General features: G+C 48.4%; 4 protein-coding genes across 4 annotated transcripts; 1 reads left to right on the plus strand and 3 right to left on the minus strand.

Moving 5' to 3' along the window:
- Positions 1-111: 111 nt before the first annotated feature.
- Positions 112-4,263, minus strand: I303_108181 (uncharacterized protein; the record flags this gene model as incomplete). The annotated part of the gene is made up of 6 exons (XM_065969775.1): positions 112-133; positions 207-537; positions 902-3,668; positions 3,722-4,060; positions 4,136-4,198; positions 4,258-4,263. 6 exons carry the CDS (start codon positions 4,261-4,263, stop codon positions 112-114), a joined length of 3,528 nt encoding a protein of 1,175 aa, XP_065825847.1.
- An 839-nt stretch (positions 4,264-5,102) lies between these two features.
- Positions 5,103-6,480, plus strand: I303_108182 (uncharacterized protein; the record flags this gene model as incomplete). The annotated part of the gene is made up of 4 exons (XM_018410757.1): positions 5,103-5,671; positions 5,764-5,942; positions 6,140-6,243; positions 6,376-6,480. 4 exons carry the CDS (start codon positions 5,103-5,105, stop codon positions 6,478-6,480), a joined length of 957 nt encoding a protein of 318 aa, XP_018260567.1.
- Positions 6,481-6,773: 293 nt separating this feature from the next.
- I303_108183 (uncharacterized protein) lies at positions 6,774-9,869 on the minus strand (the record flags this gene model as incomplete). The annotated part of the gene is made up of 9 exons (XM_065969776.1): positions 6,774-6,834; positions 6,934-7,621; positions 7,695-7,812; positions 7,886-8,356; positions 8,475-8,959; positions 9,051-9,178; positions 9,253-9,423; positions 9,567-9,687; positions 9,791-9,869. 9 exons carry the CDS (start codon positions 9,867-9,869, stop codon positions 6,774-6,776), a joined length of 2,322 nt encoding a protein of 773 aa, XP_065825848.1.
- Positions 9,870-10,325: 456 nt separating this feature from the next.
- On the minus strand, positions 10,326-14,358 carry I303_108184 (uncharacterized protein; the record flags this gene model as incomplete). The annotated part of the gene is made up of 10 exons (XM_065969777.1): positions 10,326-10,378; positions 10,450-11,169; positions 11,237-11,783; positions 11,845-11,958; positions 12,018-12,401; positions 12,492-13,387; positions 13,452-13,636; positions 13,684-13,783; positions 13,837-14,120; positions 14,186-14,358. The coding sequence occupies 10 exons, from the start codon at positions 14,356-14,358 to the stop codon at positions 10,326-10,328; spliced, it is 3,456 nt and encodes a 1,151-aa protein (XP_065825849.1).
- Positions 14,359-15,302: the final 944 nt, after the last annotated feature.

The following is a 15,302-nucleotide window of genomic DNA, read 5'->3' on the forward strand; positions in this document are numbered from 1 at the left end:
TTTCCCGTTCAGCGATATAGGCAAGCCCGCTTCCGTTGGACTGTATAATGCTCATCGCTAATGACCGTGTACTACGTAGCTCATAGCTGATATGATACATGCGTCTAGTGCTTATACAGTCAATGTCATGATCCTACCCGAATTGTAAGTCAGCTCAAGTTTTTACCTTCTCATTTCTTATAGGTCGAGGGAAAGCCTTCACTCACCCATCAATAACAAACGCATCAACTGTTCGACCATCGGAAGCACCCTGTCTCAATGCGCTGATATCCTGATTGTCCCCAAAAGTAGCTAAGAGCAATCCAGCATCTTTGACAGAAGCCACCAGCGAAGGTACAGCTGCTAATGTCGTGGCTTCTAAAATAACGCCTAAGAGATTTGTCGATTTTGCGAAATTGACAGCTTCTCGGACACTCAGACATCTCAGGTCGGATTCTTCTTCCGGAGATATCGGAGTGAGCCGTTTCCTCCCTGAAGTAGGAGAGAGAGCTGGGTTCGACGTGGAGATACCGCAATATGATGCGAAGAATACGGCATCTGTATAAGAGAATCGCGGTAAGCATTCATTGCGTTGTTGTTGTTATAATAGCTATGAAAGAGATAGTCGGAATGCAGACGGATGAATAAATGGTCAAGACGGCAAAATTGGGGATATGGGGAGGAAGTAGGGGAGTGGGAAATGAAGAGGCGGTCGGAGAGCGAGGCAGGGGCTGGAGAGAGGAAATGAGGACAGGGGAGGGCTTGGACGGGAAGGGAAGGGAAGGATGGCAGGAAGGAGACGGAGGGGAGGGAGGGAAGGCAGGGGAGGGACGGGATGGGTGGGTCAGGAGGGAGAGGAGAGAAACGAGTAGGGCAGAACGCGAATTCCCATTATGAAGATCAAACTCAAAGTCAAACTCACAATTGGGTTGTTTCCAATTGAGCGCCGTAGCGACCTCCGGCTCGAAACTACTGAAGATGATCTTCCTTCCTATCGACGGGTTCGGATTGGATTTCCCATTTTCATATATCGAGTGCAAGATCGAGTCTACCCATTTATTTATCTCTATGATCTTTCCGAATCCCTTGTACTCTGATGTCTTCGGTCGAAGGTATTGAAGTAAGAGGTTCAATCCTATCTCAGAAGGAAGGATGCTCAAGACATTATCCAGGGTTGACATGCTGTTGATCAATATACTTGACCATCCAGTCGTGTTGTTGTTATTACCATTACTGTTCTCGGTAGGCAAGTCATCGGGTTTCAGAAGTAGGTTTTTGGATTTGGCGATATTCAGGAATTGGTCTAAAGTGACGTCGGACACAGCGACATCTAAATTGTCGATTGGTAATTTGATCTCTGAATATATCACGGGGACGCCATCCTTCGTCACTTGAACCACGACATGCACGTATTCTCCGCTCAAGGAAGATGCTGTGACCAGAGCGGATTCGTTGTTGTTGGAGGATGGAGCATTGGTGACTGGAGGTCGAAGCGAAGGGGAGGAGGTGGATACGGATAATGGTCGATGAGATTGGAATTGATGAGCGTGATCCTGCGTAGGTTGTGATGGTGTGACTTTCGATTTCCAATATGTTTCGACTCGGCCTCCAATCTCGAGTTGAGCGCCTTCGAACGGTTTTATACATGATACTTCAAACGCGACTTCTCCAATAGTCTTCAGATTGTGATCTAGCAGGGGGGCAACGATGCCCTTGTGATACGATATATCGTTAAATGTTGAGGGCAGCACGATCGCTCGACCGATTACCTTGGATCCGAATGTGGGGTACAGTGATAATTCCAGAGTAAATCTCTTCAACGATTGCACCTGGAATGTGAAGACTTCTCGCTCATCTGCTAAGGGAAGTATGACTGAATGGGGGACAGCTGAAATATCGGATTTGGAAGTCATGACTAATTTGAGGGATGACCAGAGGTTCAATGGATCTTGCCCAGATCGAGAGTATAGTTTGATAGGCGGTGCTTTCGAGGAAGAGGAAGGACGCGAGAACGGATGACCGAGGGAAAGTTGGATTAGGCATCGATTGGCCAGGAATTCGTGACCATATACCCGTAGTGGTATTATAGGCGGCGGTAACGACAGGGAAGGTATCAGTTCGAACTCGTCCGCCGGAGGGTCCAATACCAAATCTGAGCCAGGACTCAAGCTATCCATCTGCGGATCAGCCGCCAACCCTAAATTTTCCATTCCCTCCAGAGTATTTTGTTTCCCATTCAGCTTGGCTCCGTTGTCCAAGAGGTAATTGAGGCATTCGACGTGTCCAAACCAGGCCGAATACCATCCTGGTGATTTTCCATATTCGTCCGACGCATTCACATCGCATCCAGCTTCCACCAGTACCTTGATGCATTTCAAATGTCGTTCTTCTCCTCCGATCGCAGCGTGATGTAAAGGTGTCCAGAGGTTGTATTTGTCCTGTCTATCTTTTCCACCTCCGTCAGCTCCCCCTTCTTCCACCAAAAGCCTACATATGGCGTCGTGTCCTGCCTTTGCTGCGAAGTGTTGCGGATACAGCCCCTCCGAGTTTGGTATGACTTTCGCTCCGCATTGTAATAATAATCTAGCCACTTCCAGATGACCGAATTGACAAGCCAATGAGAGTGGGATGAGATCGTTCGATATGGCGGTAGGCTCCATGGTAAGTCTATCTTGAACGAATATGCGGACTACCTCGAGATGACCTTGAGTGATCGCATGCATCAGGGGTGTATATCCGTCTTTGTCCGTTGTTGAGGGATCTACACCTTGAGATAAGAGGAAGGAAACGATTTCGGCATGACCATGCATAGAAGCGTAATGTATCGGTCTTCTGTCGTATGCGTCGGGCTTCTCGAGTAATGTTCTGTTATTCTCTGCGCAAAGCTTGATGAGTGGTAAAGATCCGAGAATCGAAGCTTGATGAGCGGGTGATCGACCATTTATGTTATCGACATAACCATAATCCAACTTGACATTATTCAGAACTAGATCCAAGTATCCCTTAGGAACATGTAAAGCAGCTCTCCACAAAATCCGCATCAATCTGGTAGAAGATGACCGATCTCGATGTTGTTTTGCTTTCGCGATCTTGAGCCAATCTATTATAGCATCTTTCCCACTGTTGAAAGCTTTAGTCATATTCGATTCCAGGTCCACCAGTGCATCTAGAGCCAATGAACTTCCACTATCGACATCGAAATCTCCTTTTCTACTGAAGTCGAGACCGTCTGCGCCTATTGATTCTGGCAACGAGGCATCGCGCTCCAGGAATGAGGTGGATAGATGTTCCGAGCCGTTTTCCATATCTAACAGGTTGGCGGTCACGATGTCTGATAGTTTTGCGATGAACTCTCGGTTGAAACAGGGCTGAACCTCTACTTGTCTTTCGATGTACAGCTCTTTGGTGTTACTCTTACTTCGCTTGTCCCATTTTTTCAATATCTTTCGGAAACCTGTAGCGTTGATTTCGATGAAGCCTTGTAATTTGCCTAAATCCCTCTCGAATAGCCTCCAGCCTTCCTCTAATGATGTCCATTCTGCATCCTTCCGCGTTGAGCCATCTAAGGCTGGTTCTACCGAGGGCGATCCAGGTCCAGCGGTATTTTGCAACAATCTCTTACGGTTCGAAAGCAGAGTAAGGAGTCTTAGTCGTAAATCACGCTCTTTGACCAGATAGAAGGTATTTATCTGGGAAGGGTGTGAGCTATGCAGATTGCACGGAGAAGCAGATTGAAACTCACCTTTTCCAATTCTCGTTGTAATGTGAAGAAGAATACGTCTCTATGAGCTTTGAAACTCTCGCTTCTATCGTTGCCTCCAGTTGGATCCCTGCTCATCAACGCACTACCGGTGTTCGGCGCCGGCGGTTCACTTTCAGCTGGAAGGGGTTCCAAGTCTTCTATTATGGATGAAGAAGCTGCTTGAGGTCGTATATCATTTTGTTGGGTGTCTGTCTCTACGTCCGTCTTGGAATTCCCGCTGCCTGGTGTACGCTTTGCCGGTCTCAGGCCGAGGGAAAGTAGGGATGCATCTGATGCTGGTCTACCGGCAGCGTAAGAATTGATGATCTTCTTGAGGGCCTGATGGAGACGCTTCGCATCAGCCCTTTCCGAGCAAGTGTAATTCTTTGGGAATGGGTTGGTCAAGAAGCTCACTTTGTAATTGAGGTAATACTCCCCCCATCCCGGTACCTGCTGGGACTGGATTGTCTTCCCAAACTGGAATTTAAGGAGCCCTTTAGTAGATATCTACGCTATATGAGTGAAGAGTGGCTTACCTTCATATCGCCTTGCTGACTTTGTGAACAGATTTATCACTCCCGCGCAAGGTTGCTTGAGGTGAACGTGAATGAGCTGGGAGACCCTAGGCGGAGAGCCCAACGGTGTTTCCTTTTATCGGCAATTTAATCCTGATTTTGGGCGTTGAGAAAGGTCTCCGACAGCTGGAAGGGGTTTTCGTGGAAGGCTGTCAAGCAGCTGGTGGTTATTGGCGAGGGAATATGAGATCGAGCATGAGTCTTGTCTTTCTTTGTTCTATCGAATTTCGATATATCGTGTAAAGTAACTTATAACAGGGAGATGGGATGAGGATGAATTGGTGGAGGTGTGGGTGTGGGTGATTATTGGCTGATAACGCTGCACGTGCGCAATCTACGGTGGGGGTATCATATCATATCGATAAATGTAATCCCTTAGCAGTCGAGATCATTTTCCTCTTCAAAACACTTATGCATGCTGAAGCCTGCAGTCCGTCCCTCTCGCCTCAGTATGCGTATTGTATGTATAACGCACTATGCATGTGTATCGGCGAACCAACGATGCTACTGAAAGGATGCAAAGCCCGAGTGAGTCTTTGTTAACAGATTACGTAAAGAGGCAATGCGGTCCTCCACTTGTCATGTCCGCCTAACACAGGTCAAGCTATGAACGGATATGACATCAACGACGATATGCTGGGTGAGTGAGTGAGTGAGATCAAGTAGCGAAACGAGTGATACGATCTTCATATTCTACACTGTAACTCAGACCGAAGAAGGATTTCCATCGTTACCAATCGCTTTCCCTCCCACTCGAACGAACTGTCAACATACTGCGCCCCACGAACTTGCACCCTTTATCCACGATGCCTGCTTCGATGCACCCACTAATCTCTCACATCTTCTCCTCGTGCTCTCCCCCCATTCCCCTCTCCGAGCTAGAATCCTGCTCTCGGGGAATCTATTTACACACTCCCTCAGGCAAGAAATACTTCACAAAGACGCAAAGCGATATCAAGCAGATGCGAGGCGAGGTCGAGGGTCTACGAGCTATGGGCCGAACGACTATCGGATTGGGCCTGATCCCGGAATTATTGGGTTTCGAAGTCGCCGAAAATAGGAAAGAAAGCGCAATGGTCACTCAGTATTTCGATTTGGGAAGTCCCGGACCTAGTTCCAATGTTCAAAAAGAGTTAGGTGAGAAATTGGCCAAGATGCATAATCCCCCTTCCCCCGAAGATGATGACACGCAGCGGAGTAACGGGTACACGGGTAGATATGGATTCGGTGTACCCACCCATTGTGGAGCGACGGAGCAAGATAATACATGGACGGAAAGCTGGGAGGCATTCTACAGAGATAGGAGATTAGGTGACTTGGTGCGGCGTATTGGAGATAATGCGATAAGCAGTGAGTGGGAGAAGATGAAAGATAAGTGAGTCCGATACCTTTGGTCAGGTCTAAGAAGCCATATGTGTATTTTCTGTACTATATAATTATGCTAAGTGTGCTATGCGGTGATCGCAGGATTATTCCTTTATTACTACGTTCCTTTGATCCGCCTGCAAAACCAGTCATACTCCACGGCGATCTCTGGTCGGGGAATAAAGGGTACGACACGATCAGCGGCTCGGCAGTGATATATGATCCGGCGTCGTACTTTGGGCACAATGAGGCTGATCTGGGAATAACCCATATGTTCGGGGGTGAGTGTCTGCACCTGGTTGGTTGGACTTTGCTTTTCGAGAGTCTGGAAACCTTGAACTGTGCTGCTCTAGATCGCGCCAATAGAGGGGAATCAGCAACAAATACAGACTTGGCGAGGTCAAACAAACAGCAGAATCTAGGTCATTTGCTGAATCAACTTGAGCTGATCGATTGGGGTCCGTCATTCATCATTCAGGCTTCAGCAAAGATTTCTACGAGGCATACCACGCCATCCATCCAAGGTCGCAGCCGTATTATGACGAACGACAGAAGCTCTACGAGCTATATCATCATCTGAACGTGAGTCGAGTGCCTTTTGATACCCGCGTACCCTGGCACACGAACCATTCAAATTCGCACTGGCATACAAACCATGCGAATTGATGATATTTACAGATACCTGCTGACTCGACATTGGATGATGTTCGATAGCACACCCTCATGTTTGGAGGTAGCTATAAATCGGGTACATTGAGTATCATGCGTTCTCTAAATGCCTGGGCAGATGATCAAGATAAGGAAATACCTATATCATGATTATCATCATGCATTCAATAGTCCTCAACCCAGATCATACAGTCATAATTATATAACTGAGGTGGACGCCCTTTCACTCAGCCTAATCGTATCTGCGTCAATCCCAGTACTGGTCGGTAGTGATGCTCTGTATCTTAAGTCAATGGGTTTGCTTCCATAAGTTCAATGGGTTTGCTTCCATAAGTTCAATGCATGCCTCGGTGATGCCCGTACAATCCACATCCAACACACTAGACATATCCATCGCTTTCATGCTTGCCAACTCTGGCACTAAGATCAACGAAGCACTTGCCCTACCGCCGCTTACTTCGTCTGGTCCGTTTCTCAGATTCTTCACTAGGCGATCTTTTCCGTCTGAATGCGCAATAATCCAAGTATCAGCGTCCACGCAACTCCCTCTCACACCTTCGTAGAGCGATGCCCAGACATGAAATACCGAAAGATCAGACCCACCTAGACCTCCTCTCATCCTCTTCTTCAGACTCCCATCCCCCCGGACCGAGAGTCGCTGCCACCGTCGCAGCCGCAGAAGCCGATGTCGAGTTCCCACCTTCTTCTCGCTTACGTTTACTCCTACTAGAAGCCGAATTTGATGTCGAATCATCTTTATCTTTCGTCCTTCTACTTGATCGTCTCTTATCCCTTTCTCTTCCACTCTCTCCTCTTCTGTCTCTTTCCCGATCCCGATCTCGATCTCGATCACGCTCACGTTCGCGTTCGCGGTATTCGTCCTCCGAACTGTACTCGTCATACTCCCTCTTACTCCTCCTTTTTCGCGGACTCGCAGACCTGGACCTCGACACCGACCTCGACTGCGATTTTCCTCTTGGTGCTGAAGCGGAGGCCGAAGCAGATATCGATTGGCTCCTACTTCGAATTTGCGAGTGCGATCTCGATCCTGCTCCGCCTCCTGCTCCTCCTGCCGATGCCGATGTCGCCACGCCGTATTCACCTTCTTCATCGTATTCCTGTTTCTTCCCTACTCCCGAGATCGACGAGACTTCTCGATCTGAATCTCCCCCTTCGCCTCCTCCGTAATCGAGAGCCCCACCTCCAGAATCTACCTTGTCTTTATCCCTGAATCGACCTGCTTTAGGCCCGGTAGGAGCTGCGAATCCTGCTCTTGGACCAAGGGGTACGGCTGCACCCATACTCAAATTAACATCCACCTGGCACGATTCGTGGATCATGCTGTGCAGGCGAAGAAAGCTCACCTCCACCACGACCACGTAGAGGCACGCCTCGTACAGGTACACCCCTGACAGGAATGCGACCTCTCATCGACGGGTTCGCTTGCCCCGACATTTGAGCATCTGGTGTGTCTCCGCCAGTCTATTCCCAACATAAAGCGCTCAGCTCGTTTCACTCGCACCGTCAGACAGGATAGCGAGTAGTTTAGACTCACCTCGACTCCTTCTTCAACTTTCACCTCATCACCCATCTCAGAAGGCCCTTGTCCACCTTGGGATGTCATGGATCTACCTTGACTCGCGTTTCCCGGTCCCATCCCCGGCCTCTGTTGGTGCTGTTGCTGTTGCCCCATCAATTGCTGAGGCTGTTGCTGTTGCTGTTGATGTTGATGATTCTGCATATTCCCTCCTCCACCGCCTCCAAATGGCATTTGCTGATTCATCATCCCCAGATCTAATCCTTGCATAGCCATCATCTGCTGCATCTGAGCCTGCATCTGCGGGTTCATCATCCCCATCTGCTGCTGTATCTGATTGGCCATCATTTGCATTTGCGCTTGTTGCTGTTGAGCCTGTTGCGCCTGCTGAGCCATCATCATAGGGTTGAAACCGTTCGCGTTTTGTTGCTGGAGGTGTAAGAGGGTAGCGACGTCGGGCGGTAGGCCATTCATCGGAGGAACGTTCATCTGAGCACAACCAGAAGACAAAGATTAGCCAATCATAAAGGATATGCAGTATTGGTGGACAGCTGGAAAGAGCGATGGCAGGCAAGGAGCAAGCGAGTGAGAAAGGTAATGCACTCACCATAGCAGCTCGACCTTTCTCCATATCACTCTTGTACCTCAAATACCTAGGAAAAGAGTACTCATCGAACCCAAAATTGAAATAATCGCTTAACACACTTCCAGGCTTTCTCCACGGTTGACCCGAACCCTCAAATTGGGTCATATCAATCTCAAATACACTCTGCCCCGTTGAAGGGATCACTCCGTTGCCCGGTCCAGTATATTTCGATGATCCAGAGGCAGCCACAGGCGGTAGGCTGGATTTGGGTAAAGCAGGGTTCAGGGGTGGGACTCCATCGACTGTATGGGTTATTATGTCTGCGCCTGAAGCTGGCGGCTGAAGATTAATCCCGGCGTCCGTCGTTGTAGGTGCCGAAGATATGGGAGGGTTAAGTAATGCATTTCCGCCGGTGCCGGAAGAGGGTTGCGGAGGGGGGACAGATGCTAGACCTGGACGAGAGGTGGGCGTGTATTCGGTGGTTTGATTGGCTGTTTGTTGGACGGCTAGATGTGAGATATGGCAATCAGCAAGCCTTAATGGCGGAAGCGTGCTATATCGAAGAGTAACGGGAGTAGATGAAGGAGAGAGGCTCACAACGAGATGGTGTGGCTCCTCCAGCTTGCGGCGTACTAGGAGCAGCCACAGCAGCAGGCGCAGTGGAGGTAGCTGTATGCGCCCATTTACCTATCCCAATGACATTTGACGGGGCCGTTTGCGGTTTCCTAGTTGTAATAAGTTCATCAGTATCGTTGAAACCAATATTCAGAAAACGGTTGGAGGAGAATCGATGACTCACCTCAGATCTAACGTTCTAGCATTCTGCCCGGTGAAGACCACCTTGATATCATCGTCCGACTCATCCGAATCCTCATCCTCTTCGTCGTCCTCTTCTTCCTCTTCCACACCGCCATCTTCGGGATTATCTACTATAGCTGAGGAAGGTTCGATGCCGTACGCGGCGAGAGAGCTGCAGCGGTATAACGGGAATTGCGGAGACATCAGCAATTCTGCCCTGTCTGATCTTATTCAGGGAACAAAAACGAAGAAGACTGAACAACCTGTGTCGCGTAACTGAGACTTGTACTTATTGATGGAGTTGAATGGACTCACGCTGCCATAGCCGCTGTCATCCCATTCGTGACTCCTGCCGGGACGGCTGCTGCTGTCGAAGTCGAAGCTACGGGTTGGGCTGGAGCTGGGACAGGAGGAGGTACAGATACCTCATTTTTCACTAGATGCGAATGAAGATTCGAATATTTGATCAGCCATCTACGTCAACAGTGTCTCTCGCCCGGCAATATACACAGATGTTAATGGATGATATTGGTATTCACCTTCAGCTTGAGGTAGAGCGACCTCTGTTTTGGGTGTCTCGTCTCCGTACAAGAAAGCATCGTCGTCGTCTATGTCCATTTTGTCGGATTTTCCAGTAAATAGCTTCTCCAGGCCTTTCTCGGCGTGGATCTGAAGTGCTCAAGTGACCGGATCAAGGAGATATAAGATCTAGTTTAGAAGAATGACTAGCGAGAAACGAAGGCTTCTTCTGTACGAGTATCGTTTTGGTAGTGAAATGAAGCGAGAATGCCGGTTATTCATACTGCTGGATTATTTAGATAAGAGTACCATATATGGGAAGACCCCGATATAAAATGGCATAAAGCATAGCATAGCAGGTGTGGTATAGAACAAGTATGTATGGATGCATCAACAAGTGTCAAGGGGTATCCGCATCAAGATTATATGCAGACACAAATGACAGGTATACCCATGTTGCGATATGGTATGGTATGATCTGAGAAATTGAACAGTCACAGTCGAGTTTATCCTATAAACATGCAATTTCACATACTGGTCACATACTGGGGAAAATCAAGAATGACGATATCTCTGGGTATATTCCTCTTCTTCCGGCTCTTCTCCCACTAATTTCAACATGCATCACATCAGCTGAGAGCAACTTCTATCGCCTTCCAGCTGGTCAGAGGGGACTCACCGAATTGTAATGGTTCGCCATGTTTATATCGCGCCGGAGAAGGTTCTCGTCCAGGCGTCAAATCAAAGATCATGCCTTTTTCCGGCGGTTCCAAGCTTAGACTAGCAACGTCCGGACTCAAAGGTGAATCGTCAAATCTACCATCATCCATACCCGTAATCATTCTCTCCCCTCCATGTGCAGGCGGTAAATCACCCCGATGATTGGTGTCGAAATATCCTCTCTCATTTTCGTCCACAGCTTCCAGCTCAGAGCCGGAGGCCGCAGGAGAACCCATCGAATCTCGATTATATTGATCGACGATCCCATGGATCGTATCTCTCGTATCTCTATGACTTCTTCTTGGCGTCGGCTGTAACAACTCCGGGCCTTCTCGTTCTTGACTCTGACTGAGTCTCAGTTGTTCTGACTCCGATTCAGGTCCGGAAGAAGTGAATGTCTGTTGAGAGGGAGAAACAGGTTCGAATCCCCCCAAATCCTCCTCCTCGTCAGAAGTAGGTACAGCTTTTCTCCTTATACTGCGTTGTCTCTCCGGCGGGACACCCCGTGGTGTTGCCGCATCCGCATCTTCTGACAGCCTATCCTGAGGAGGTGTGCCCTGATCGACATGAGGGAGGGGTGATGGGTGTTTTGCAGGAGGATGGGGAGATACAGGTAATCCCCTCGGTGGCAAGGCATCTTGCCGATCCATCCTCTTCGCTCCATTCGCTACCAGTATATCTTCAACGGACAAACAAATCAGCTACATTTCATTAAGGAGGATCACATGATAAATGTGCAAGCTTACCCATCCATTTCTCTTCGTCTTTCTTCAAGACAGGAACACCGTCTTTAGGCGACGGCTCCGAGCTGCTAACTCCGCTCGCACTATGCAATTCAAATTCCACATCTTGAGCTCTTTGCTTCTTCCTCTCTTTCCTGCTAACTTTGTTTTCCCTGCTTTCGTTTGATTTCACGCGTCTCATGGTCTTTTTGGCTGAACCGAAAAACAATCCTTTGGTATCACTCATCTTTGGATCGTCAAGCTGTTTCTCGCCGCCCGAACGCGTTCTTTGGCGAGGTTTGACCGGCGAGACAGGCGTGGAAGTCTCATTCGACATATGCCACACCGAAGTATGAGGCTGATCTGAAGCGCTCTTCGTAAGCGTCACTTTCTTGGTCTGATTTCGATGCAAGAGCATTCTATCGAAATCGTCATCGCCCCAACCTTGACCCAAGCGGGATTTGACCGTGTCACTTTGCGGCATCTGGTTATTGCGTTTCTTGTTTCTAGGCGAGAACAGGGTGAACCCTGATTTCTTCTGAGCTGGACTCAGTAATGCTTGTTGGTAGTCCTACACCAACCAAGTCAGCTACTGTCACAATAGTGGCCGTTTTAAGGCTTGAGCCACCTACTAGTGGGACGCGCTCTTCAAACAAGAAGTACAGCTCAGTCTTCCTTGGGTCTCCAAGCGGATCAGCATCCTGCCTCCTCGAGTCGACTCGAGAAGGCTTCGCCTTATATTCGATCTGCGATGGGGTTGTCAGCTAAATTTTCCCGTATATACACAATAATGGTATCGATTCACGATTGCCCAGTTGGCCTCCCTGAAAGTCAACTCATCCTTATCAACCCATCCACATCCAACCATCAAATCCGCCCAACAATCCACGAAAGCCTCTTCGAGATAAACTCTGCCCTTCTCATCCACCCGACCAGTCGAGAAAGAATCTGGAAAGGCATTGATCCCAGTCTGGGGTGTGGTATCGTAAGTGAAGGGCACTGAGTCTTTCTGTGATTTGTGCAATCTCCTTCGAAGCTCGTCCCTTTCTTTCGGCCAATCGGTGATCTCCTTCTCCAGCGGCTGAGCAAATGTCAAGGAGACGTCCAAGACATTATCGGTGCGGTTAAACCCTCCGGACGGGGACGCAAATTCAGACCAGTCCATCGTGCGTCTTCTTTCAGCTACACTCTGCAGTCAAGCCTGCATCAGCACCTTTCTGGAGGAATTACCACAAAGGAGATGAGGACGAAAAACCTGTCAAAGAAGCGGTGAACTCACCATTTTGGCGCTTTCAGTAAGATCAAATTGTAGTCTGTTTCTGATATCCCCTTTATTGTCCTTCTTCCCGTGCGACAGGGTAGGCGCATCGAAACCGCCTTCTTCGAACATACTCCACTCTTTACCCGCCAACGAAGACCAGCGCCCATCCCCATTGTCCTCCTCCTCCGAAACGACACCCATGGTCCTTCCCTTTCTGCTCCTTATCGACGAATTGTCAAGAGCAGGCTTAGTTGCACTCCCATATGATATCGGTCTATTCCCATCGCCAACCGAAGTAGGGGGTAATGGAAGATTCTCCTTCACCATCATTCTTCTCCGGTAGGACTGGGAGAATCGCGGTCGACTGATATCGCCTCTTCTAGCTTTCCAAGTAACTCTGTCCCAAGCATCCCATTTATCCCCTATTGGTAGATCACTAGACCATAATTCCGCTCCTGCAAGTAAGTCTTTCGAGTACGCTCTGACCGTCCTGCTAGCTCTCTCACACCTGACAACTCGAGAACCCTTCCTCGGCCCACCTCTTGCCAAATCTCCGTCGGAAGGGATCATAGCTGGATACCCCGTTACCCATTCTTTCAACCTGAAAGGCAGGTCCGCTAAGCCCAAGGAACCTTTGGCGCTTGTAGATCTTATGTATGCCAGTAACAGATGCTCAGTAGCCGAAGCTGCTCGCACGAAAATCGAGTGAGATTGAGTCGCTGTAGTCGAGGTCGGAATATCGAATAGAAGAGGTGCGAAGAGGGACGACAGAGCATGCGGTGTCAGCCCAGATAAGTGAGAATGAGCTGCGAATCTTGACAGTAGGTGGAATAGGGGTGTGACAATCAGGTTGTAGACATCATTGGGCACGATCAGGGCTAAGAATGGGAAAGCATCGGTAGGGTATCCAGCGGCTACAAAATGATCATGTCTAGTCAGCTCTATCGCAGACGATTGTCAAAAGGCTAGCTGACTTGCCCCTTTCTCGACCACGCCATTCCTCGTAAGCTTCCCACTCCAAGACACCATGACAAATTTCCTTAACGCCTTCTTTTATCCTGGTGATCCGGCTTAGTGCCCATCGAAGTAACCAAGCGAGTTCATGCTCTTTGGCGAAAATCACATCTTGCTTAAATGCTTCATACCTGCTTTTCGAATTTGACCTAAGGCGCACTTGTTAGCCGTGATTCTTCGATGATTCAAAAGGTACACTTGCGACAGAGTATCCAAATATCCTTGGATGAGCATCTTTGTTCTTGTCTGGTTCAGCTCCAGAGCTTGATTCGAGAACAACATTGGTATAGTCAAGCCTATAAGACCTAAAATTAGCTATACCTTAAAGTTATTTGGTGAAGCAGCTAACCTCTTCGTATCAGCTCGTTGCTAACAAGCTCAAGGACATGCCCAACTTCTCTAAGACCCAAGACGCTCTTGCTGCCTATTCCGCCCAAAAAGCCATATTGTCTGGTTGCGGTGACTTCATCTGAATGGTACGAGAACGAGTCGACAGAATTACTGGAAGTTGTATGCGGGCTAATATGGGTCGGTAGGAAGGTGAATTTCGGTGGGAGGAGGGGAGGAGGTGAGTCATCCTCCGGAGGTGAATCTGGGGGAGTCAGAGGCTGGGTAGGTCTGTTCGGTAGAGTCCTATTTTGGACCAGTCTGTTAGCTATGCTGTCCGATTTAGCAGGAAAACACATGGTATAGCTTACTTTGATGTGCTCCCTGGGATAGTCCCGAATTCTCCTACTCCCCCTCCGTATCCCCTACCTCGGCTAGTGGAACCACCTCGTTTCTCGGGGGAATGAGATCCAGAAACAGGTGGTGTGGGCGGTAATTTACCTTTCTTTGGGGTCGTAGCTGATCGAGAAAATATGGAAGGCATATTGACCAGAGCACCTGTCAAAGGTGCGAAGTCGCGATTGGGAAATAGCAGCGGAATGCGGATGTTGTCAATACGTAGAGGGGACGTGATATAGAGTTGCTCGTCGGTCACTCGTCGAGCTTTCACTTGCACGCCCGATTGATTGCTTATGATTTTTAATGATTGACTTGTGGTGAGTTCTTTTTTATGTCGATTGCCTGTCGTTCTGTAACTGGGCAACGGGGAAGAGGAGCTCTGCAATATGGTAAAGGAGTGTGTGAGGTAGGCTGTGTCGGTGTCAATATCTTGGTCCAGTGGCGAAGGGACCTTGACCTCGGACTGTCGGCGTCACTTATCGTTATGAGTATGCCGATGTTGATCAGAGGTCGTGTTGGCCAAGATGAGAAGAGAAATGAGTCAAGAGAAGAAAATGACGTTTGGACACGTTCCGATAATGAGCAGCAAGGAAAAGCAAAGCTATAACGAGACGATGAAACGAGTTAACATGAGTGAGTAAGGAGACACAGCTAAAGGACCAAATGTATAGATAAAAAGCGATCAATGCGTTATTTCGTTATGTGAAGGCGATCAGTGCGATGAGTAGTGTAATGCTCGGATCGTCAATTGGCTTTATCGACCTTTGATTAGTTCATCTTCCATCTTCTATCTGTAATCAAAGGTTCTCATGTTGGCTTCTTCCGGGTTGCGAGTGTATCGACGTAACATTAGCTGGACTCACTTCTGATCCCGCATTTCCAAGGCAACTCCTGTCTTTGGTCAGGTTCCAGTACATCGTGCCTCTTTACCCTTGCTACCATTCTAGATCTTCGTGTTTCATCTTCTACAGCTTCCACAGTAAAAAGCATGTTACATGTCAAGATGGACGAGGTATAAGGAACAATCTTTGACATGTTCCAAGGGGTGTTTCATCTTTTCTTTTCTTGTCTTCTCGCTGAGTGAAAAAC

Source organism: Kwoniella dejecticola, chromosome 11 (genome assembly GCF_000512565.2).
Source record: "Kwoniella dejecticola CBS 10117 chromosome 11, complete sequence".
Taxonomy (NCBI): Eukaryota; Fungi; Basidiomycota; class Tremellomycetes; order Tremellales; family Cryptococcaceae; genus Kwoniella; species Kwoniella dejecticola.